Source organism: Pollicipes pollicipes, unplaced genomic scaffold (genome assembly GCF_011947565.3).
Source record: "Pollicipes pollicipes isolate AB1234 unplaced genomic scaffold, Ppol_2.1 Scaffold_3447;HRSCAF=4054_pilon_pilon_pilon, whole genome shotgun sequence".
In the NCBI taxonomy this organism is placed as follows: Eukaryota; Metazoa; Arthropoda; class Thecostraca; order Pollicipedomorpha; family Pollicipedidae; genus Pollicipes; species Pollicipes pollicipes.
Window position 1 is genome coordinate 3485938 of NW_023596297.1, and position 24990 is coordinate 3510927.

General features: G+C 54.2%; 1 protein-coding gene across 1 annotated transcript in view; it reads right to left on the reverse strand.

Annotated features, from left to right (window-relative positions):
- The window catches only part of Rab3-GEF (Rab3 GDP-GTP exchange factor), a 43760-nt gene that overhangs the window by 5103 nt on the left and 13667 nt on the right, over positions 1-24990 (reverse strand). The window contains exons 5-22 of the mRNA XM_037214306.1: positions 23791-23891; positions 19738-19903; positions 17666-17823; positions 11531-11672; positions 11028-11186; positions 9975-10177; positions 9244-9367; positions 7725-7883; positions 7329-7487; positions 6951-7041; positions 6340-6561; positions 5462-5691; positions 5041-5214; positions 2989-3081; positions 2490-2561; positions 2172-2456; positions 1748-1840; positions 24-885 (exon numbers count right to left, since the gene is read on the reverse strand). Coding sequence (XP_037070201.1) covers positions 24-885; positions 1748-1840; positions 2172-2456; positions 2490-2561; positions 2989-3081; positions 5041-5214; positions 5462-5691; positions 6340-6561; positions 6951-7041; positions 7329-7487; positions 7725-7883; positions 9244-9367; positions 9975-10177; positions 11028-11186; positions 11531-11672; positions 17666-17823; positions 19738-19903; positions 23791-23891 — 3493 coding nt within the window. The remainder of the gene's footprint in view (positions 1-23; positions 886-1747; positions 1841-2171; positions 2457-2489; positions 2562-2988; positions 3082-5040; positions 5215-5461; positions 5692-6339; positions 6562-6950; positions 7042-7328; positions 7488-7724; positions 7884-9243; positions 9368-9974; positions 10178-11027; positions 11187-11530; positions 11673-17665; positions 17824-19737; positions 19904-23790; positions 23892-24990) is intronic.

Here is a 24990-nt window from a genome sequence, read left to right on the forward strand (position 1 = left end):
CTCCTGGCAGCCGGTGAGGTTACCTTGGAAGAGGTACGTCCTGCCGGCGCCGTCGGGGGACGGCGTGCTGATGATGCTGCCAGCGTGGTAGCGGAAGCCGGTGCTGAGTGACGACTTCCGCGACCAGACGCTGGCGGCGCGGCTGCGCGGCGGCGGCTCGCCATCCAGCTCTGAGTCGCTGATGGCCGGCCGGCCGCCGCGCTCCAGTCGGGCGCGCAGGCCGCCGCCGCCGTCGCGGGGCGCGCCATCCGCCGACGCCTCCGCCTCTGGCGCCAGGCGGCCGAGCAGCAGCTGACGCTTCTGCACGAGCAGGTGGCGCAGCGCGGCGGCCGTCGACGGCTCCGGCTCCGCGCCGAGCAGCGAGTCGTGCACCAAGCCGCGGCCGCTGTCGCTGAAAACGGACCCCGAAGACGACTTGCGGGACACGTCCGGCGTGGCGTCCAGCTGCGGCGGCCGGGCGGCGCGCTGCGGCGACTCCAGCGGCGAGCCGGGCGAGCGCAGGTTCTCGCCGCTGCCGAACGGGCTGGAGGAAGCCGAGAGCCCGCCAGCGGCAGGCGCGCCGGCGTCCTGCAGCGCGCGGCTCCAGCAGTGCGTGTGCGCGATCTCGAGCACCTGGTAGGCGGACGCCATGCCTCCGAGTCCGCGCTCTCTGAAGGTGTGCTCCAGGCCGCTGACGACGGCCTGCAGGAGCCGCAGCATGCCCCGCCAGACGGCGCGCGGCACGCACACGTCCTCGATGTGGTCACCCGGCCCGGTCTTCTTGTCGAGCGTCTGGTTGAGGCGCGACAGCACCAGGTTGCGGTAGCTCTCGTCCTCCATCAGCTTGCGGACGCGGTTCAGCCGCAGCCAGCCCACGCTCTGGCCCTCGCGCACCTGGTGCACCACCTGCGAGGCCGGGCGCGCCGGTCAGACGCGCCGGGGGAGGAGCGCCGCGGGCGGCACATCGAGCGTTTTGTCCGGAAACCCGGGGCTCGAATCTCAAGTGATACAGAAAGGTTTTAAACGTCGCATCGCGACGACTGCGCAAGATGCTATGATGTTCATGGCGCGTTAGTAACTAATCAATCTGGTCAAATAATAGGCAAACCAAAATTGAGTCAGTGAGTAAGAATTATTCCAACAACCGTTCAATGTAAATAGTGGTTCATGTGTTCAACAAAAATGGTTGGTGTTCTTATAAACATAGCTACGTCCTATCACACCGAGTTATCTCCCGTTCACAAGCTTGTGCAAAAACTTTGTATAGGAAATATCTACAGCTAAAGCAATTGCCTCGAAGGGCTGATAGTCCTAAATATTCCCGTGCGAAATCCCGGTATAGTTTAAACTGCCAGTAGCTTTCCTCGTCAAAAGGTTTTGTGTGCATTGGCTACTATGACCACGCAGGTACCTAAGCCTTATCTCTACCGCCTCATCAGCCACCGCATGACAACGTGGAAGGCCAGCAGCTGGCGCATCGTGGACAGAGTACCGTGTTTTGTGCTAGATCTCCAGCATGGGAAGGCAGTCGGCCTGGAATGGGATGGGTTGCGGACGCGGTGCGAGCAATGACCACTGGATAGCGTTATTGTGCAAACATCTGCCCTCAGCGGTCACTTCATTCTGATGACATAAGCATTGAACGCCGTTCATCAGTTGCAGACTTCAGTGAGCGCTGCGCCGAATAGCACCCGTCCGCTCCTACCAAACACTGAACACTCCGCGCGCTCAGTACCCGGAGGTGGGCTGGGCCTGCCCCCTCCCTCACCTCCTTGAGGAATGCCTGGCTGTCGGCGGTGGTGCTGTTGCGCTGCTCGTAGTCGGCCGTCTGCTGGCGGATGTTGCGGGCCGGCGGCGGGCCTGGCTGCACCAGGCTGGAGCGGGCCGGCGGGCGGCGCAGGCCGCGCGGGAACGGGCCGAGCTGCGCCCCCGGCCGCGGCGCTGGCCGGCGCTCCTCGGCGGCGGGGCTGACCGACCGGCTGTCTGACCCCCGCCAGCCTGTCGGGAGACACGGTCCGTGAACAACCTTGCGTCACCAAGGATAATAACTGGCACCACCGTGGGAAGCCTACTCCACCTGGTTGATTACCAAAAGTTGGCCGAACGGGCGATCTCGCGACCTGACTGAGACCACTGGGTCCAGGACAAACGACAATCAGAGCAGCTGGCTTACCAATACACACCCGTCTGACCATGCGGCGCAATCCCTGCGAACCGCGTCGCGACTGAACCCCGGACCCGACGCACTCACCCAGTATATCGCTGAGCAGGTTGGACGTCTGCTCGGCGATGCCGTTCAGCCCGCTGCCGACCCCGCTGAGCGGGTGATGGTGCCGCGGCACCGGCGCCTCCTCCGCGCCGGCGCCGAGCGTGTCGTGGCGCACGAGGCCGCCGTCCAGACCGTCCGATACCAGCCGTCGAGGCGCGGGGCTCAGCCGGCCGCCGCCGCCGCCACCGCCCGGCTCACCCAGCCGCGCCTTGGCCGGCACCGCCAGGTCGTCGGTCGCCGTCTTGTTGGCCGTGCGCGCCGAGCGGGTCCGCTGACGCGCCCGCTGGACCGACTGCAGCGCCTCCCGCCGCGCCTGCGGCCGCGGCCCGTCAGGCAGGGAAGCTGCTGGGCGGGCGATCGGCAGGGAAGAGGAAGGTAGTGTTGGAGCGGGGATTGGGCGCTGGGTACAGCTGCAGATGGGTACAAACGCATTCAAGTTTCAACAGTATGTTTCGAGTTGGGATCGAATAAACCATGTTTTCATATGATTTTTCCCATCAAGACAGCCTCCTGCCTCATCTTCTCTGATCCATTCAGGATAGGATAGGGTCTATCGTGCATGCAAGTAAGTGTAACTGAATTTCACATGTCGTGGAGATGGATCCAGGATTTTCAATGCGGGGACGGACTTGGGCCATTATGAGACAGCTGTGGTTGAGAGCTTTAATTCAACGCTGGTGACAAAATTCAGTGTTCAGATTTTTGCCGTATTTTATTTTGGTCATTCCGACGATACTCACTTTGTCGACACGCCCAAATATGCCTTCGTCTTCACTTGACTGCTTCATTACGTCGATTGTATCTGCGACTTGACTCTTAATTTGACCCGCCAACTGGAACAACCAATGATTATGCTGCGCGCAATCTCCCAATATTTGCCGATAAACAATCATAATCATGATAATACAATCCAATTTACTCGTTATCTGCGTAATTCATCATCTCATGGTGTATGCGTAAATGCGTGCCACTTTTATGCGCAGTGTACACCTGACTAAATTCCTAACACCCAATATGTGGATAAACCGTTATTAGACGCACAGTCACGTAAACATGCGCGGTAAAGACAACCGAAATCACAGTCAGCCACGAGTACAGGAAGTTGAAATCAAAATCTAAATTGCCTGAATCGTACCATTACCATTTACTACCTTGCAATACCTATGCAGAAAAGTCACGGTTCTGCCACGTCTAGTCTAGTCACGAACGTGCGTCACCACGTTCGTGGTAACGCGCGTTCGTGTGTCACACTGTGACGGTTTGCTACGACATGAACGCATCGGTTTCGGTATGACAGCGTGCTACCCTGTGACGCAGAGAGGCTGCGGATGGTGGGTAGCTGGACGGTTTCAAGCACCTTGTTTTCAGCACAGCAATGCAACTGTGCTGCTGTGAATGTGACTCAGAGCGGCTGCTGTGTGGCGCAATGTTACAGCAGCGTGACACAGTAAATCCAGGAAGGCGAAATGGCTACAGCGAGCGTTACCACACAGAGCGGCTACAGCGAGCAGTGTGACACAGCGGCTACAGCGAACAGTGTGACAGAGAGCGGCCAGAGCGAGCAGTGTGACAGAGCGGCCTGAGCGAGCAGTGCGGCGCGGAGCGCTAGAGCGAGCAGTGTGGCGAGGAGTAGCTGGAACGAACACTGACACAGATTGGAGAAAGTGAGCAATGTGGCGCAGAGCGGCTAGAGCGGGCAGGATGACACGGAATGGTGAGAGCGAGCAATGTGACGAACAGCGGCTAGAGCGAGCAGTGTGACTCGGAGCGGCTAGAACGAGCAGTGTGACACAGCGGTTAGAGCGAGCAGTGTGGCGCGGAGCGGCTAGAGGGAGCGTTGTGGCGCAGAGCGGCCACAGCGGGCGTTGTGGCGCAGAATGGCTAGAGCGAGCAGTGTGACACAGACTGCGTGTGGCCGTCGAGCAGTGTAAGCAGTGCGACACGTTCACAGTGCACACTACATCGGGCAGTGTGACACAGAGCACCTGTGGTCAGCAGGTGAGCAGCCACAGAGCGGTCGCGCGGAGCACGGTGCCTTAGAGAGTTTCTATGCCCAGTCAGAGAGTCTACGCCCAGTCAGTGTACGCCCACGCAGAGTCTACGCCAAGAGTCTACGCTCGGTTAGCTGTGTGAGACAGAGCAGCTACAGCCAAGCAGTGTCGACCAGAGCGGCTACAGCAAGCGGTGCCACACAGGAGCGCATATCAAGCCGGTGCGGTCACAGCAAGCAGCATGCTGCAGCTTGGCATGTAACGGCACAGTGAACCCTTGCACGTCGCGACGGCCGGCACCTTGTCCACCTGGGCCAGCAGGCCCTTCTGGCTGCCCTGACGGGTCGCCTTGACCGGTGAGCGCGCTGGACAGGCAGGCAGATCGAACGCGAACACGTGGCGCGGGGTGGGCGGGGGCAGCGGGGAGCCGCAGCTGCCCCGGCTCGGCGGCGGCGACACCTGGTGGGGGCGGCGGCGATCGTGGCAGGCGCCACTCTCGGGGTACACTGCTGCTCCTCACCGGGTGGGAACCAGTGACTCGACAGTCGTTGACCAGTGGACTGCCGTCTCGCTTTAGCGCTCAGATGCGACTCAGAAATAGGCACAAGTGGAGATATTGTCGGTGACTCTAAGTTTCAACATGAAACAGCAAAAATGGGTGGCGCGAGACGCTTGGCTGTGTCAATAAGCATGTCAACGAGTTAGACACACTGCCACATATACTGGCCAAGGTGCCCACTCACCCCTTGGTTGTCGTCCATCGTACTTAAGCCACCGTCGCTCACTGCTAGCGTCACCTACCGGCCTGTTGGCGAGGCGCGGAAGACGGCCGGCGGGCTCGGAGCTGAGCGTGGTGGAGCTGGCGCCCGACGACAGCGACAGTGTCGGACTCTGGCGGCGCGTCGAGACAACTGTGCGCGGCGAGGTGGCCACCGACGCCGTGTCCGAGTCTATGGAGAGTGAGTCCAGTCGGTCCTGTCGGCGGCAGTGGGGTGAGAGAGCTGACGCAACACGGCCGGGAAGTCGGCAGGCAGCCGGCTCATCTGCAGGTCTGCAGCCGGCCCGCCGGCAAGCCTTCCGAGCCCAGCCGTACTAGGCCGGGCGCAGAGAGTACTGAGTAAATCAACACAATCAACACCTGCTCAGACAGCGGCCACCGGCGACCTAAGCAGCCAACACGACGCTCGACGGCATGGGGTGCGCCCGGCCGCAGGCGGCTCACCATGGCGTCCAGCTGCAGGGGGAAGACGGCCTGCTCATCGGCGTCGGAGGAGGCGCCGCGCGTCTCGCCGCCCTCCGAGAGCGACGAGTGCGTGGACGACGTGGCGGTCGAGTGGTGGGCCGAGTCAGACGAGGAGGAGGCGGCCGGCACGAGTAGCGAGGACGGCGGGCAGTAGACGGCGCTGGTGTCGATACCGCTGAGGAGGCCGCCGGGAGGCGGGTCCTGCACCGCTGCGAGTGCAGACCAGGCCAGGTCAAGTCAGGTCAGCGTCGCAGCACGCGGTCCTGGCCTCAGAATACGCCAAAGGTCTGGAACCGCGTCACTGTGGACTCAGTCAAGCCAGGTCAGGTAAGGCCTCCAACCAGCAGCGCGGTGGCAGGTTCAACAGTGCATACAATGACCTCACCGGTAAACATGATTCATATAAGGTTAGGGTGTGTCAGGTTACCGCCCCAATGAACAGCAAAAATTACATCAGGTCAGAATTGTGTTCCACTTACAACAGGAAAACAAATCACGACCTTGAACAACAAAGGCATGTCGTTTCAACAGCCCTAAAGCGCTATTACACCTCATTCAGACGGAGCTTTCTCAAATTAGGCACCGGACTCACGAGCTATTATTATACCCGGACGGAGTTCCGTACTATCGAGCGATGTCAGCCATCGGGGTAATGCAATTATACGGCACCAGCAACGGCGCAGCTAGCATCAGCATCGTCTTTACGCGGAGAAAAGGAAACTTCCCCAACTTTGTCGCTTATGAACGCATCTTCCCGGAAAACAAGCGCCAAAAAGTAGTCGTGCTCACCCCACAACTGCCACAACAGTACCACCAGACGGCCAGCCGAGCTTGCCAACAGTGGTACGGTGACGCACCTGGCGAGAGGTCAGACAGCTGCATCTCCGAGACGAAGTCACTCAGCGACGAGCACGAGCTGGCTGAGGAGGGCGCGCCGTCCGAGTCGCTGCCCGACTCGTCGGTGGCCAGGCAGTGGGCGTGGTCGGCTGCGCGCAGCGCCCCGCCAAGGCCGCTGGCCGTTCGCCACACGGCGAACCGCACCGGCTCCAGCTGCTGCGCGTACCACTTGGGCTTGTCGCCTGCGGCAGGGGCGAGGGGGGTCAGCCGGGCTGCGACCGACAACTCCGAGGCTTTCAGTGATCGCCGCCTAGGCCGCGAAGAGGAGATACCCGGAACACCACGGCGCGGTAAAGCATGTTCATAGGCGGAAAGCCAGTCGGAATATCACACGCGACGGAAGTCTTGAAATTTCATTGCTTCTTGCCAAACAAAGAAGCAATTTCGTTATCAAACAGGAGCAATTTCCGCGACGGTACGGCCCGGTTCGTTTAACGCTGCCATGCCATTTTTACCCAAAGTGCAATTTAATGGCCGTGTTATCTCCTCCTTTCGTCGCGAGCAAAGGCCATTAAATCCCCACTGAAGCGGAAAATGTCACCTGCAGCCGCGCTGGACCGAATTAGCTCACCGATCAGAACGGGGTCGTAGACTCCAGTCTGCACGCGCTGGAAGGCGGCGTTGGTCGGTGACAAGGCCCACTCGGCCAGGTACTCCACCGCCTGCGGGGGCGGCGTCATCCTGCTGATCAACGCCACACGCGCGCGCACACGCGCACGCAGACACGAGACAACAGGAACTTCTCCGCACGACATAAGCGTTTTTTGGTGCATTTGGTGTGCCTCCTCAGTTTCTCACCGAGGTCAATGACATATACAATATAGTACATTACATACCAATATGATAAGCGTTATATATCAAAACTCTCTCGCCCTGGATATCCACCTGTGCTTATTACATCGCCCACCTGACCACTTTATAACTGACCGCCTACAGCTTATGCGCCCACCTGTGTGCGTGCCAGACGGCTGAGAAAAGGTGTGGTGCTTGGACGGGAACGCAGAAATGAGTTGATCTGGAAGGCCACCACCGGCCTCGGGTACAGGCGGAGCGTCCTCGTGTGCTCCGTAAAGTTAGCCAACAAGTTCTGCGAGTTGAAGAACCGGATCTGAAACGAGGACAACGGCAGTTTAGACAAGCAGGCATGAAGTGTATACTTGGGCGGCCTGTCTGTTATGCTGGCGGCATTATATGAGTACAGGAGACAGACAAATCTGAACATCGTCAGGTGTGTTATGGCGTAAAATGAGAAGGATCAAATGATAACCTCATCTTGCATGGGCGTGTTTGTTTAACCCTATCATGTTGCGCTCAGATGTGAGAACGGCTGAAGCGCGGTGGTTACCATGGCGACGCGGGTTGCCACGTCCACGCTGTCGACATCGTTGCCGTAGATGAGCGGGTTGAAGCCGGCGGAGACGGGAGAAGAGCGGCGGGGCGTCTCCGAGGGCGGCCGGGCGGCGTGCCAGGCGGCTGGCGGCATCACCGCCATACTGCTCAGCGCCTGCGGAGCGGGAAGGGGGTGGGTCTGACACTGGGTCGGCGCGGCACGTGCCGCCACCGTCAGATAGAGGCGGCAGCCAGAAGACAGCTGAAGCGGCGGAAGTGTCTGCGACCTGTCTGACGTCCGCAGCCAGCTGCCAGGCGGCTCCGGCGAAGCGAGGCTCAGCATGCCGCTGCCCCATTATACCGGGAAGTAATCTGGTTTTAACAATATGGGCGGTTTATGCCCTGATAAGCTGGGCTGACGTTCCTGGAGCCACTCTCCGAGATTAGGGCACAGCCGGCCGGGCGAGCGATGGGGCTTTTTGGGATCCCCCTGGCTGTTCGGTCTTACGTAAGGAAGCACTCGCTCATCAGCGTGTTTGCACAGGTTCTATGTGCAGCGTGAGACATTCCCATCCCTTAAGACATGAGACCGAGCCCGAAATACGAACGATTCAGATGCTTTCCACCAGTGAGCTGGTGCAAATCATCATTATCATAAATGAGCGAAGACACACGACGGTTGATTGCACCATGTGTTGTGATATCAGCAGCATCGCATTCGAGCCCTGACACCATAGGATGCAGAATAAGAAAATGAGGCCACCACAGAATAAGAAAATGAGCCATGGTGATACTAACGTCCGAAGTATCGTCACCCTCGATTGATGACAACACTGGAAACTGAAGTATCTGCAGGCAGAAAGCATATTGAAGACAAAGGGAAGCGCAAGCAAACTGCAGAAAAACATGCAAATTCCAGAAAAAAACATGCAAATCAAAGTGAGCAGGTTTATCTGGCGAAGTAAATGACATAAAAAGCAGCGCACGCATGCCGACAAATAGGCAAATATCGAACATGAAGTTATAAAAGGTATGATAAATAGGAAACGTGGATTCAATATGCTTATTTAGGAACCGTTTTGCTAAATCTGCACCAGTGCTGCAAATAATCATAACAAATATCATTTGCGGAATGCCTACGTTGCAACGGCCAGTTAAGCCATTTCTATAGAGCTTGTTCAGCTTTCCATAAACCGCTGAAAGAAATGCAAGAAGTAGAGGGACGACGGACAGAAATAGCTCTAAATGAGGGTTAGAGGAAGCAAATGCAGTAGCCATAGGTAAGCCTATCCTCAGTAACTGCTACCTATATGCATGATGACCACACTCGAAGTGAAAACGATATCAATACAGAGGAAGTTTTTTATATGGAATTCAAGCAGTTGCGTTTTAAGGCACGCAAGTGTAAAAAAAAACAGCGAACGAGCCAAAACGTCTATGAAAATGTCTGCCACTGAACACCCACAGCATGCAGCAAACAGGTAAACTGATAACTCAGAGGTGGCCAAAAGCTGCGTCCGCCGCCGGGCCGTCACCTGGCGGAGGTGGGTGGAGAGGACGGCCCTCTCCGCCTCCGGCAGCGGCGGCAGCGGCTCGTGCTCGGCGGGCGCCACCACCCGGTTGCTGTCCAGGTCCACCAGCCACACGTCATCCGGCAGTCTGCGTGGGCGTGGCCAGCCGGCGCCGGGTCAGCTCCACGGGCCCGCGGAAGGGGAGCGGCGGATCAGCACCGCGGGCCCGCCGGGGGGGGGGATCAGTACCGCGGGCCCGCCGGGGGGGGGGGGGGTGGCGCCTGGTCAGCTCCGCGTGCCCGCCAGGGCAGGGGCAAGGGCGGCCGGTGCCGGGTCAGCTCCACGGGCCCGCCGGGGGGGGGGGGGGGGGGGAGGGCGGCGCCTGGTCAGCTCCGCGTGCCCGCCAGGGCAGGGGGAGTGGCGGCCGGCGCGGGGTCAGCTCCATGTGCCCGTCAGGAGGCGCAGCCGCGGGCCCACGTGCTCCTACGGGCTAGGGACGATCGGCTCATGGACGCGCCCGGTTGGGTAGTCAAGTCATATGCGCGAGAAGGAGGTTGAGAAGGCGGAGCGTCGATGACGCCGAGGGCAGCACTCAGACACAGGTGTCCGGTCACCCAAGCAGTCCTTGATCGCGACCGATTGTATCGAGAGCAGAAGTGGTCAGAGCAAGCTCAGCACACTTCGAATCGTCTCTCACCCGCATTAAGCGCCGCCTGCTGTCAGCAGTCGGCACGCCCGACCGTGCCGCGACCCACCTGAAGTGCCGCTTGTAGAGCAGGAAGCTGGCCGGCACGCCGATGATGTAGGGGGTGGGCGCGAGCAGCAGCTGCTCGGCGCAGCTCATGCAGGTGGGCAGCATCGGGATCACGGGGAACATGTATTCCAGCGGGTAGATGAGCGCCACGAAAGCCATCACCGACATGGTCAGCGCGTTGTAGTCGCGGGACTGGATCACCAGCTGAAACGGGACGTCGCTTCAGTGGAGCGGCAGCCACGGACAGGGAGGGCCGGCGGGAGGTGGCGCTGGAACGGGACGTCGCTTCAGTGGAGCGGCAGCCACGGACAGGGAGGGCCGGCGGGAGGTGGCGCTGGAACGGGACGTCGCTTCAGTGGAGCGGCAGCCACGGACAGGGAGGGCCGGCGGGTGGTGGCGATGGAACGGGACCTCGCTTCAGTGGAGCGGCAGCCGCGGACAGGGAGGGCCGGCGGGTAGTGGCGTGATTGCGGAGCTGCGACGTGGACGTTTTTGGAATGCGCCCGGTCATTTACGACACATCGTGCCTTTAAGGTACGGGCCGTCCTGGTCCCAGGCAATCACGAGGCTCGCAATCGCAATCCCATAATTTGTGTCATATCCGACACGACTGTCTGCACTCGATCCGTTTGAGAACCGCCGATTCTTTTCCACCTGACAACACGCTGACACTCGAAAATATTCTCGTTACGATCGTGTAGCTATCAGCCACGACACCCGGCACCCGGCAACGGCAACGGCACCCGGCACCCGGCACGGCACCCGGCACCCGGCACGGCACCCGACACCCGGCAAAACGCTGCGCCAGACAACACAAGTTCTCTGAGCCCATCCTTTAGTAACGTGTCTTGTTGGCGACAACCAGACAACAGCACATACGCGTAGGCGTGGGAGTGGGGCCAGAGCGCCGACTTCCCTTTCCACGCTGACTTAGCGTTAAGACTTCTCTGATGCGTGGAGAGGGTTTGCCCAGTTCTCAGCTGTTCTGCCCACCCCCCCCCCCCCCCACCCCCCGCTCCAAGCCCCCGGTAACGAGCCGCGAAGCCCTCCTGACCTTGTACTCCAGTATGATGAGCGACAGAACCTGCAGGCAGGTGTCCACGCCGAGCAGCTCCAGCGGCAGGTGCAGCGGGAAGTCGACCAGCGAGAAGCGCGTGTGGTCCGGCAGCGCGAACAGCAGCGGCGGGTGCAGGTCGGATGACAACAGCTCCACCTGTGGCAGCGGCGTGGGGGAGAAGCCGAAGGCGGACGCGGACCGTCGCGCCCGGTCAGTGTAGGTTGGACTCATCAGCGCATTTCAGCGCACCGCGTTACACTGCAACACACGCGCGCCGGCTCAACACGCTCGGCTTGTCTGAGAACAGGACGTTGGTTCGTCACACACCACGCGCCGGTTCCCCTCGATTTTTACATATGGTCACCGACCCTCCCCAAGGCCACTTCACTTCACCGCAGTGCTGGACGATCCAGCGCCGCTGCCGCCGTGCGCCGGCTCTCCGGTGATGACGGCCGCGAGCGACGCCGCCGCAGAGCTGCGGCCGGTGCGGCGCGACCCACCTCTACGCGGGTCTTGCCCGGCACGGGCACGGGCGCCGAGAGCAGGCGTAGAATCCAGGTCTCGATCTCACGCACGTCATGCAGGAGGATGGCCGGCAGCGCGTCCAGCCCGCGGCCTGTCAGCACCGACCACACCGACTCCCTGCGGGGGTGGGGTTCGTGAGTCGTCAGTGATCGCACAGACTTTCTGCGGGAGAGGGGTGCACGCCATCACTGAACACAAAAGATTTATTCGAGGAGGGGCACGAACGTCAGTACTTACCACACCGACGCCCTGCGGCGATGCAGAGCCAGTCGTCCTCGTGTCACCCGTTTACTTGGGCTGAGGGGCGCCGCTCTATCTGCTTGTTTGGCGTCTCTTGTTACTTTCCATAACAAGGACTTCCATCGGAAGTCAGGGCGCCAAACTTCCCAGGCTCATAGGAGCGGACCTATAGGACCCCATGGGCACTTCCATTAAGCTTCTTTTGGATTTGCATTGACAAAAACGTGTCGCCGTTGGTGGCCTCAGCCCGGTGGAAGGCGCGCTGCCTCTCTGTCCACCGGCCGGCCGCCAAGCAGGCCCGAGCTGGTGGCCGGCCGCCCCGGTCTTGGTCTCGGGTGTCGCTCCGTAGACTCCCAGGCCCCCACAGTCTACGGAGCGTGGAGACCCCACAGTGGTACGTGACCGAGCCTGGGCTTGATAAGTTTAACGCATGTCCTTCAACCCCCTCCTGCATACATGTTGGTTGGCATGTTGTCGCCAAATGAGGACGTGTCCATATCGCTTTTAATTAGAAGACTCTAGGTAGAGAGGAGTGATGCGTCAGGCGAGTGATAGACTAAGTCATACAATATCGATATGGCCTGTCAGACAATTCGACGATTGCAATTGCGATTACGACTAATTTCGTTAACCTTAGGTCGGGTATGAAGGTCAGACCAAATTCAAAAGCAAACCACTTTGTTACTGGAAAACTTGCTTCATGAGGAAGAATTTGGCGCTCATCACGAATTCCTGGATTACAAAGACGTCAAACAATTTTTGTTAGTTTGACTTCATGAAGTTCAGTGGAGGTCATTTACCTAAAATGGCCTTGTTCGACCTTTTGTTTTGAGAAGCATGTCGTCTAGCGCAGCATTTGGCATAAGTTGTAAATTCAAGCAGAAAATAATCCCGGAGGATCTTGATCATTTTTACCTTTGAGATCAAATGAAGTCACTGACCTGAGATGGACACCACTGACATTTTGCCTGTAGGAGGTGCTTTGAAATCGTTATATTTTGAATGTTTTACAAGAATTAAAAAGGTTCTGATTTGTATAATAAAAAAGTCGTGTCGTTACTTGAGAGGATCTGGGAGCACTTAGAACACCAGTCTGGGGTTAGACATTGTTTGACCTTCTTTCACCGGAAGGTCACGATCCAGGGACCTGACAATATGACGTAATTGAGCTCATACAGAGCCCTGCCTCGTTCGTGAACTTGATATTCCTGGCTCGCTTAGTTTTCGGGATCTCAGTGTGGGGGGGGGGGGGCACCTGACCGCTGCTCCCCCCCCCCCCCACCACCACCACCACTGTTACATTTAACTGGCCATTCAGATGCATGGTCAGTGGTTCTAGGACAAAAAGGTTGAGAATCCCATGTGGCGAATGCCTATTTGTCGACTCATAAATGGCGACTGCGGATGGCGACATGAGAAAAAGTTGAAGGGCCACAAATTCGAAGCGGCTAAATGGCTAACTGCAAAAAAGGCGAAAAGCTGCTAAGTCGATATGCCAGAATAGCGAAAGGCTTAATGGCAGACTGAAAAAATGGCATGCAGGACAATGGTCATGAAAAAATGATGAACTGGAAAGTGGCGACGTGCCAAAATGTCCAGGTGCCAAATGGCGTAGAGCTTGAAAGTGAGCTGCTAAAAGTCGGTGTTTGAAATAATGACAAAATTGGAGACGGTGGTGTGCCAAAATGCTGGCTGTCTGGCTTGCCAGCTCCACAAATTCGGATGGTAAAATGCCTATCAGTGTTAGGCATTCACATTAGATGTATTCGAACGTTCGACTGAATATTTGGACTCCGCAAACATTCGCATACCGTCAACGGTACGCGAACATGCGAAACCATTCGGGTACAAAAATCAGAACGCGGTCACTCCAAAAATGCAACGCAACCAAGACGTGAAAACCCACCATACCACCGCGAGGAGATTTCCGAACTAGCTTCCGAACTTATGCTTACTTCCACACTTTCCGTGCCAGCCTCTGAGCACTAAGGCTGGTCGACACTCCAGATGTGGAGTGAAAATCGACTCTAGCGGCTCTGGAGTCGTGTGTTTTGGTAGGCATTTACATGAAAGTTCACTGCCGACATTGTCCAAGTTTCAGACCCAGATCTCCAAGGCTCCGAAACTAGCGGCCTCCCTTGGTCTTGCGAGCACCTCCTGTCTTGTTTGCCTTGCAGCGCCGCGCCAGCCGGCCTCTTCATGGCTTGACTACATTGCGCCTCGGGCGCCCTTTACCATCGTCTTACCTTCCGTTGCGCGTATCTCCCGGATGTTATAATTGCTTTGCATTGACAAGCATTGCACCACATTATACATAATTGTATTGTACCGAAAATTTATTGACGTGCCTGCGATCTGTATTTGCATGCTATCGGATGAAGATAGAACTCAATATGTTAACCGTTCTTCTCCGGCAAAAAATAAACGGAATACATTTTTTTGAAGAGGAGAGCCGCACTGACGCAGCGGTCATAAAAGATCGAATATCTCGCCATTTTTTCATGTCGCCATTTTTCCAAGCCACCATTTTGCAGTTCGCCAAATAACCAATTTGAATTTCTGATTCGTTGGCCCTTTTGTATGTGGTCAATATGTAAGTCTTCGTATAGCAGTTAGCAAAAAGCATTTTGCAAAATACGAGGGATTTTTTTCCTCGGCAGCGTGTGGCCAACAAACGCCGAATATCCAAAGTTAACGAGAGCCCTGGATGGAGGTGCAAGATGCGTGCTAAGGCACCCAAAGCAATGAAAAGATGACGAAATGATTAAGTCAGTTCCTAACACTTATGGGTGCACAAGAAGGGGCAATACACTAAACAACCTTGACATTGTTATGAATATCTCAGAAATTTAGGGTATAAGCAAGAAAGGCTATCCGCCTCTTTTAATGGCATTGTAATGGCCATCAACTTCTTTTATCGCCATTGTATACGTCTATGCTGAAAAAGCCAACTTTCCACATGCCGGAAGCCATACTGGTTTAACGAAGCCATTTGCAGCCATTGGGATATCCTTCAAGAATAAAGTGGCATTGAAACATTTCATGAGTTGTGACTCTGGCTACCGCCATGAAACGTAGAGTGCTCTGGTAGGATGTCGAAGGGGCTGCGGGCCACGTTCTATTAACGGTACCCCCTGATACACAGAATGTCGCTGCTTTCAGTATAAGGATTCAGAGCGCTTTTACGATAATGTAATGCTCCCAAATGGCCATTCAGGTGGTCAATGTTGAAAGTCGGTTATTCCCAGCATCGCAACCCATACTGCTTCTCAATACTGAAAAGTTTCGAAATAGATATGGCGACGGTAACATATGCAAGTTTATTCCTGGCATATTAAAGGTCGGCTACGTTCAGCATGGGAGCTCATAAGACCACCTGAATTCATACAAGCTGAGCGTGTGCACTGGCAATGCATGTAAAGGTTTGATTGCCGCGAGTAGACGTTTCTTGCCCTGAATCTCCCCTCCCCCACTTGGGTCCCTAAACCGCTCTGGGTCTTTTTTTGGTCCCCTAGAAACCTTAAATCTTGTGACGCTTTTACATCATCTTGGCGTTCCGACATGATTTAGGCATGCAATCCAGCCACTAAACATGAAGGCACTGACGTGACCAAGTGATCTAAGACGACGAACATGGTTTCAGGTGCGGTCAAACATCCAGAGACGGATTTAACGAACTTCTCCACTATCGGCAAGTCAAGTTGGCCCAGGTATCTGAATCGGTCAGACGGCTCCTTACCGGTTGAAGATGCCCAAATTGGTCAAAGGGAAGTACCCCAGTACATTTGACGAACGATGAACAAGAACGCCATACATTCTAATTCATTCATTCCCTGTACATTCAGCAGGTCTATTACAGGTCAATTTTACTGGACATTTTGACGGTCATTCCATGAACTTGTTAAGCCGAATTTTGCGCTATAGTTTACGAACCGCTGTCGCCAAATGTCAATTCATTGTCAGCTCGTCCACTGAAGCGTTCGGTACGACAACCGCCCGCTCGGTTGTAGGTTACTGGAAAGTGGTTCAGTTTGGGGCACATCGTTTTGCTCTGTCCACGATAACTGAAAGCATAGTATTACATTTTTGTCATTTAGTTTGGCCCCAAAACTTCCTCGGTGGCTGTGTCACAGCTCTAGAGTTGGTGAGGCCGTTGCCACACAAGCCATACCGCAATATCCGGCCATGGCCACAGTTCGCGGACGCAGACGAGTGCCTTTGGCTGTCACTGAAATCTTCAATTATTCAATAGAGCAATCCATCTTTTTGTACTTTTCACTCGTTGTTGCATCAGATGTGTACAATGTGATCAGTACCACCATTTCCTCGACGTCCTAAACAGCTCAGAATTTCGATTTGAAGAAGCTGACCCTGCGGGAGAAATCTCAATGACCCCATGCTAACCACTGCACAAGTAATGCACTTCATTTGCCCTGCTTTCTCCAACGAATGTGTTCTGTAATGTTTTCAACACACCAATGTGTCAAAATATTTGTGTAGTAAGTGCTACGAAAGGCTGAAACACTCTGCTTACACAAAACGATATGTAATCATCGGGTTAACATTCCGCGAATTAACGAAAGGTTGTGCTACGACTTATATTTTCCCCCTAGGCGTTTAACGCAGCAGCTCCTTTCGAGGTGCACTTTGACTCTAGCAATAAGAGTGTCACATGATCCATGCGACTGGTTCAAACTTCATCCCACCAACTTCTCAGTAACAGGACCTTGCCCGCTGGGCCAATCACAAACGTCCTTTTATTCGCTGTATGGTTGTTGTTATGACGATGGTGGCCGCGACCGCATGGAAGAAGCGATGTGGTGTTTGAAAGCGTCGACAGCGTAATTTGGCCCTCGAAAATTATTAAAATTGATGTATATATATATATATATATATATATATATATATATATATATCCTGATTCTGTCTTGACGGTGCTGCACTGGCATTACCCAGTGCTTTTATAGGACGTAACTGGTCTTGAGGCTTCGCTGTAGTATGTTTTTGGAATATGCTCAAGAGGTGGGACACTCCCTTTAACAGAAAAGATGGAGTCGAAGAGGCGCCAGACTGAATTTTTAGGTAAGACTTGATAGAGAACCAGTATCGGAATCATAGGTGGAATTCAGGAGGAGACACATGCATGAAGTACCGCCGTCTCCGCTCGCTCAGACCTTTAATGGCGTCGACAGAAGCTCTCTTTCAGGTATGCATGCATTTTCATTCATATTTTGCTCGCATGCGGCACATTTAGACCGCCTAAAAATGTCACGGCGTCAAACGTTCCCTTCACTTATCAGCTTTTCTGGATCCATACCCGGTCAGATCTCCACAGAATCCAATCGCTATTTGCGAAGGAAACCGTAAAGCTGATCGGACATGCTACTAAGATAAGGCAATAGCATTAGCTTTATTCCTCGGAGAAAACCAAGATAATGAAGTTGTGGTTGGGCAACCCAACCACATCTCCATTCTCCTGGTTTTCTCCGAGGAATCAGGGTAATACTATTGTCTCATCTATGTGAATAACGTTCCTCGCCAGTGCACTGGATATGCTATTTGCATTACAACCATGTGTCTGCCACAACGAAACAGCTGATCCTGACATGAGGACATGCGAGGATGGCAAATAGGTGCTGATGTAAAATTACTGCGGAGAACGACAATACAGCAAAACGCTACTCTCCTCATCCGTTAGAAGTGAGGCGCCGTGCTACATAAGGTATGATTCATAAACTTGGATGCTGCTCTTCTCTGATTGGTGGTTTCATGCACTGTGGTGAGTTCTGATTGGTTGCTCGGAATGCAGGATGTTTCTCATTGGAAACTTCAAGTTGCATTTCTGATTGGTTTCTTCACACATAGCTCACCTCTGATTGGAGCGTGATGCACCAACCCGTTTGGGGGAGGCGTTTTCATTGCAAGCGTCGATGAGCTTGCGCAGCAGGTAAAGGCACTCTCTGAACGACGTGAAGAATGGGTGGTGCGAGATGATGCAGAGCGAGGTTAGCGTGTGGTGCTTGTTGCGCTGTCGACAGTCGAACAAGCATGTCAAATAACGCTCCCAACGGCGGCCCATCCCAATGCCACCGGATAGCACAGCGATACTTATGTCCGACATTTCTTCAAGTGGCTAACACTGTAACCCGATTGTCCGGTTGCCTAGTCTCGAGGCGCGGGCCGGGCTGAACTGGGCGGAAGCATGTCGCCCATGACCGTGGTGGGCGGGGCGGCCATCACGGCCGGTGGTGTTTCGCGGCATGGCGGAACGCTCGTGGTCGTCACTCGGAACCCAACCACGACGGGCGGTGGTGTTGCTAGGTGGGCAGCAAAGGCTGGCCGGCTTGTGATTAAATCCAGAGGGAAGACAGAGCACCGCCAAACCACCCCACCACCGCTGCCTTTCCAAATTTGGCGCGTCTGTGTCATGGATGCGTCTTCAGATAACAAGATCATCCTGAACGGGCTGTGGAAGGAGTCGGCGTTGTTTAGCTGTCATAGCTGTACCATAATATAGGGCGCGAATGGCGTGTGAACCGAGAGTTGCGTCTTGCTGCCGTGCGCTTCACCTTCTCCGAATGGGAGGGGCATGCACGCGCAGATGTGGAAACGCCCTCCCACGTGCAGCTAAGACCCAGGAATTCCTCCCACGCCCCCGATCACGCAGGCGCACACAATTCAACCATGCGCATGCGCAAGTGCTGTGCGCCGCTGTGCAGGTACGCGTGCCGTACTAGGAAACCAGATGATGCCGAAGTTTTCTAAGTGCCATTTCAAGCCGCAAAAGCACACGTGAGAGCGAATAGCATTAGTTCACGACGTTCTCGCTATCTGCTAAGGAGCCCTCCCTCTCTGGCGCTGCCAGTATTGATGGCTACCAGCGGTACCTACGCTGGATTGGAGACGGCACGGTACACCTGGCATGCAGCATCCATAAATTATGCCCGACTGTACTAATCATCGTACCGCTAGCTTACCCCTGTATGAAATTTGGGCATTAGGGACGCCGCTCTATTTGGGTCGCTGACGCCCTCTTTTGGCTTGCTGTACCAGAGTCGGGAGAAGTCGTTGGTCTGCGCGTCGTTGCGCTTGAAGCTGTTTCATATACTTTTACAGCTTGGAGTATCGCACGACGCAACTTTTGCATGACGTGCCTCCCTGGTGCATTCGCTCTGGGAGTGACGTAAATCACCTGCGAGTAGCGTGCACGCGTGATGGATGTGTGGGAGCGCGCGCCACATCTGGCTGGCGGCCGACTGCGCAGCGCCCGCAGCTCCAGCGCTCTGCCGAAAGTTTAGACAGACCTCGGCTCTCCCAGCGCTCGAGCACTTCCGCGCGAAACTTAGCCTCCCATGCCCGCTGGTCTAGACTTGCCGTCCAGACGGTCGCCGACTTTTGGCACGACGCCGCTCGCGTCCCGCTCGCGCACAACTCAGCGTGCTCACGCGCCCGGAACGGACCGGAGCCGACGCGCCGGAGCGTCTCAAGACGTGTGTGGAGGGGTGACCTCAATCTTAAAGTCGATTCTTGCCATGAAATGATGCGTAGTATTCCTAAAAGGCAGCAGGATCGTGTCCCCGGGCCCCTTGTTCATTACGTCGAGGTCCTGAGTCGTGCCTTGTGCGCACTTGTTCACCTGTCCGCTCCCACGCCTCCACAGTGTTGTCAGCGCTAGCGGCATGGACCTTTCCCGGCCGCGCACGGTGAGAGGGCGGGAGGGGGGGGGGGGGCGGGGGCGTAGGCGTGAGAACCAGAGGGAGGGGCCACGAGACCATAGACCTACCACTTACCTTGACAATTTACATATCGACCGTTCGAAAATGCATATGACAAATCCACAGCAAAGCAGTATTTAACATTCCCAATTCTTCGCAAGTCCCTATACTTCTGCACGATGGTGGGAGCAGGGGAAGGAGGAGGAGGGGGAGGGGGTTGCACTGACCGGGCGCCTGCGGTGCGCTCGCGGGGAGGCGGGCGGCGGCAGCCGGCCCCCAGCGCCGGCCACACCCAGATGGGAGGCGGCCGCCGACGGACCGGAAGTCTCGCTGTTCCGGCGGCTCGAGCAGTCCCGGTCCGAGTCGGACGGCGCCACCGTCGACCGCTGGTCACTGCGGGCGGAGCGCGGCACGGTTGGGGCTTATCGGGACAGACAGAACGTCATCTGGCACAGTTACCTCCGCCTCACCTTCATATTCTCGTAAGACTTGATCGCGATCGTAATCTGGTTCAAGTGGTGATTCCTTTTCGAGCTACTGCATGAAAAAACACACTTTTTCCGACTGACGGCAGGTAAATGGCTATTCTGCTAAGTCGACTATTAAGTCGACAACTAAATCCAGTAAAACGACAATGCGTTGTTACGCATAGGCACAACCGAAGGGGAGGGACAGGCCACCTTAGGCCCACATTTGGCTTCTTTAGTAGAGCAGAGATAACTTCTGCCACAAATAATAAAAAAAACTGCGGTAGGTTCGCATTGATTTTCGCCCCTTCACCGTCGTACTGAGTGCCCCTGCCATCACGTAAATGCGCTCTGCTTCAGGTCAAACCAGAGGGCCTTGAACAAACGTTGAGAAACGCCCGGAAATTGCAACCTCCATTATGTTTTGATATCGCTCTGTTCCACGTGGACCTTAGCGACCGGTATGAGGCGGAATTGCATCAGCCGTTCTGAAACTGCGGGTATTAGGCCACTATATCAAACTCCGGAGTGCGCGGTGTACAAACGAGCTGAGTTTGACTGGTACTTGGGTCACATGGAACGTTAATGCGCACAAAGTTTCATCGCGTTTTCCCTTCGTTGGCAGTTCTCAGGTGATAACCGCATTATGTCGCAAATCGTTGCGAAATGCGACTAGGCGATTCTTGTTTATCCATGAACTCCTGCGCATTTAACTCAGACAGCTCGGAGCCTCAGCCACAATCACTGCCTGCCAAAAAACTCGCGCATCTGAGCTAGCTGGTTCTGTCCATTTAACTTAAAATGGCCTTTCCAAACAATATGCTGCATGGTGTAAAAGTGGTCAAATGCGCGCCGCAGTGATAGAGCACATGTACCGTAGAGCACATAAGTGTAACACGTGTGTTGGAGGGGACGCTTTGTTCAGAGGAGCTTTGGTAAGAGGACGGTAGATGTACTAACGTTGACTGACACCAAGCTGCCTGGCTTTGGCCTGGGGGCGTGCAGTGGGAACGCAAGTACCCTCTTTGAGGCCGATTACCTGCGTTCCTGTCGGTCAGGTATTGTCTAGTTTGCTGCATAATTTGGAGTCACATCAGGATCAGCAGTTTCGATTGGGTCCAAACCTCGTGTTACTTATTGCTATGTTGTTATATTATTACCATACTACTATATATAATATATTGCTATATATTACTATATATCATGTATATATATATATATATATATATATATATATATATATATATTACTACTATATTAGTACTATATTACCTCTGTCCAGTTTCGGCCCTGATTTGGGCCACATTCGAAATGTGCTTAATGATTTTGAGGTTGCACTGGTCAGCAGTGTTTAGGTAACGCTACAATTAAATAGGCATACTGGCAACCATCTTCGTCCTTAAAAATACTTATTCAATCAATGGGAAAAAAGAATAAAACCAGGCACGCTGCGTGCGGCGTGTACGGCGTCAAACACCGAGATGACGTCACACTTCACGCTTTACACAGCACACTTTCTGCCAATGACATGTGTTGCGCTTGAACCTTCCGGCTTATCACAGCGCCCGTGCGCAGGTCGGACGAGCCATCGGCCAATGGCTTCCTGCGCGCAGAGCCTTTCGCCGCAAAGCCGTCGCGCCATTCTGCTTCCAGCACGTTTTACGCAGGGCAAAAGGAGACTGGGTACTCCAAAACTTCGACTATTAGGTACCAAATCATACCATAAAACAAGCATACTACTAAGCATGTCAGAATCGTGATTAGGACTACATTTGGGATATTGCACCAACAACTGGTACTTGGCAGTGCTGCGATGACGGCATTTTTGGTGTGTTTGTGGCGATTAACACGCGCACGAGTGAGAGGTCAATTTGCCCCCCCCCCCCACCCCCGAATTTTTTTCGGAGTGATTTACGAACGGCGCTTTGCATGGCTGTAGTTAATTGAATAGCGGATAGCTTGGCGTCAAAATTAAGATGAACCTTGTAAGGTCACTGACCTAAGGCAGGTCAAAGTCGGACCATGGACTTGGTGAGGACAGTTTTACGGAATCGCTCAACCTGATGCAACAGCGGAGTGTTAGACGAGACCGTACATCTCTGAGACAGTTTCTTAGAAAACGCAACAGTTAAACAAACGAATCCAATTGACCTAGGGTCACGTATGAAGGTCTGACCAAGATCAAAATTAACCTGTCTTATTACTCTAGAGCTCGTTGTATGGGATAGTTTGCGGTGCTAATTCATATTTCAATGATAATAGGAACCGCACTATACATCTTCCATGGAGTTCTTAAAGGTCAGAATAGGTCATTAACCTAATATGATCCATGTCAACACTTTGCTTTTCGGAATATACTGTTTAGAGTAATCTTTGACGCTTGCTCCAATGCAAAAATCAAAGCAGCCTTGCATGACTTTGGCTACCATGACCTTCGAAAAGTCAAACGAGGTCAATAACCTTAACTGAGCACCAGTGACCTTTTACTAGCAACAGGTATCTGGGTTCTGGGGAGCTTTAAATATCAACCACGGGTTTGACTCTTTTACCCTTATTTGACCCGAAGGTCATGACCCAGGAACCTCAAATTTTGATACGGGTGAGTTCATGTATACACCAACACACCCTGTGAGTTAGGTGTCTCTAGTTTTCTTAGTTTCTGAGATCTCATGGGGGTCATGGGGGTCAAATTGACCCCCCACCCCCACCCCCACCGCACCGAGCGAAAGGCATTCAACCGCCCACCCGGGTGCATATTAAGTATAATCGCGTTTATCAGTCGCAAGACGCTGGAAGTGCAGTATGGAGTTGGGACTGGTAGCTGTAGGATCGGACTAATTTAAAGTATCTTCAGATGCATCCAGGTGAATCTGACATATCTTGCTCTTTGCTCAGTCACATTATGTCTCAGTTTACACATCAAGACATATTTTAAGAACTCTCATCACGATTGATCACATAATGACTCAATTACCACACAGCGAGTCAGCTCTGAACAGTGCGGCATAGGCTACCGGTTGTTAGTGCTACATGATAGATGATTGGTCAGCATGTTTTCAGGCATATCAATGCTGGAGCTGAGAATCTTGCTATTTTTCAATACAGGACTCTTTGGATTGTAATGTTGTCTGACTGACATTTGAATATTCAACATCACAATGACGACCTTACACCATTATTTGTACAGATAATACCACCCACAAAAAGGCCATGCAGCGACTGTATTCATTCAACACTGTTGCATGATCACAATACATACACTATTGGGAGCTAAATGGATATATAAGATAACGATGATGTCTGCTGTAATGTTACGTTACGCGCACACCTGTCATTACATTTAACCAAATCACTTATCAGTCTGCACTGTTCGGAGTGGATCATCTGATGTCTCATGATCATCTGATGATCATCTGACGTCTGTCTTCCAAACCTTTGCATTTCATGGCAACTGTGCAGTACCAGCTCGCCGTCACGGCAATTGTCGTTATAATGTTAACCATCCTCCTTTCAAGCACAACTGCTTCCCAAACAGGGGTGTAGTTTTCCATTTACCAACGGAGGTACAAGCCCCAGCTCGGAGGGAGGTCTCCCCTGACTCAGAGTTATGTTGCGGAACTACGTCCTTATTCTCCAGACATGAGAACCAGCCGTTCATGGTGGTAGACTATCCACAGCGGGCAGAGGGCGGGACAGGAGATTCTTCAGAGCTCAAAATCATCGGTTGTGGCTGCTACACGCAATCCGCCCGTGGATCAATGACAGATAGCCGGCGCAGGACGTCCTGGCGGACACAGCGCCTTGTATTCTTACCGCAGTGACAGCTTCTTGCAGCCGTGCGCGACGCACGAGTCGAGTCGACGCTCAATACAGTTCGGCAGCGGCATGATGCGCCAACACACCCACTGTCCCAGCTTTCGACCGACACGTCGATTGACGACCAGGATCTCAACATCGGAAAAAGAGACCGTACCGGCGCCGCAGTGGCGATTGGTTTACGCCGGTCCAGCTCCGTTGAAATACGGGGCGGACACCTCTGCTGGAGAGACCGTACTCGATCTCAACATTGGAAAAAGAGACCGTACCGGCGCCGCAGTGGTGATTGGTTTACGCCGGTCCCGCTCCGTTGAAATACGGTGCGGACGCCTCTGCTGGAGAGACCGTCGGCTCCGAATGCGAGCTGTCACGCCGACGGGACAGCCGGAGGGGCAATAGATGGCAGGCAGCAGCAATGCCACCGTGCCACCGCTGCTTGTGCTGGCACTGGGGCAGCACTGCCGGCCCCGCGCAGCAGTGGCCGCCAGCGTCACAACTTTAGCACCCAGCACCGTGCCTGGTCCTACCCCTGGCCGCGCTGGGATACCAGCTTTAGACGGCTACCGTCGCGATGGGTTTCATACGTCACACACAATAAAGCTATGCACCCTTTGCCACAGGTTGTGGTCTTAAGCCCGGTGTCTGCATAATACCTGTCAAATACATGTTATAGATATTGAAATGTATAATTTGTGTGTCCTGTAATAACTCGCCATACGTTTCACAGCACGACTGCACAACGACTGCAACAACTGCGCGCACTTTTGATCAGGGAAATCGAAAGAGCATTGTTCAAGCTCCATTTCTGCTCACTCTGTATGCACATACATGTTCAAGATTCAGAAAGTGGTGGCCTGAAAAAGGACATTTTAACAGGGCACTCTATGGGCTAGCCATTACCTGCGCGTCGTTGCTGCTGTATTTTACACTAGACTGGACCGCCCGGTATTCCGGCACTTGCATGTCATTATCGCTGATGAGTGAAAAGTGAATTGATGTGTGATCGCGTATCAGCAAAAGGAATTAAAGCCAGAATTAATGACATCCTGAAATGGGCTCCGCCATAGTGGAGTGTAATTTCATAATCTAATTATTTGTTATTCAATTATTTATTAACTTCTCTGCAAAAGTGAATGATCTGCCCAGTTTTACGGAAACCGTATCGTAGCTTTTGCATTCAGAAAAATGGTTTATGCG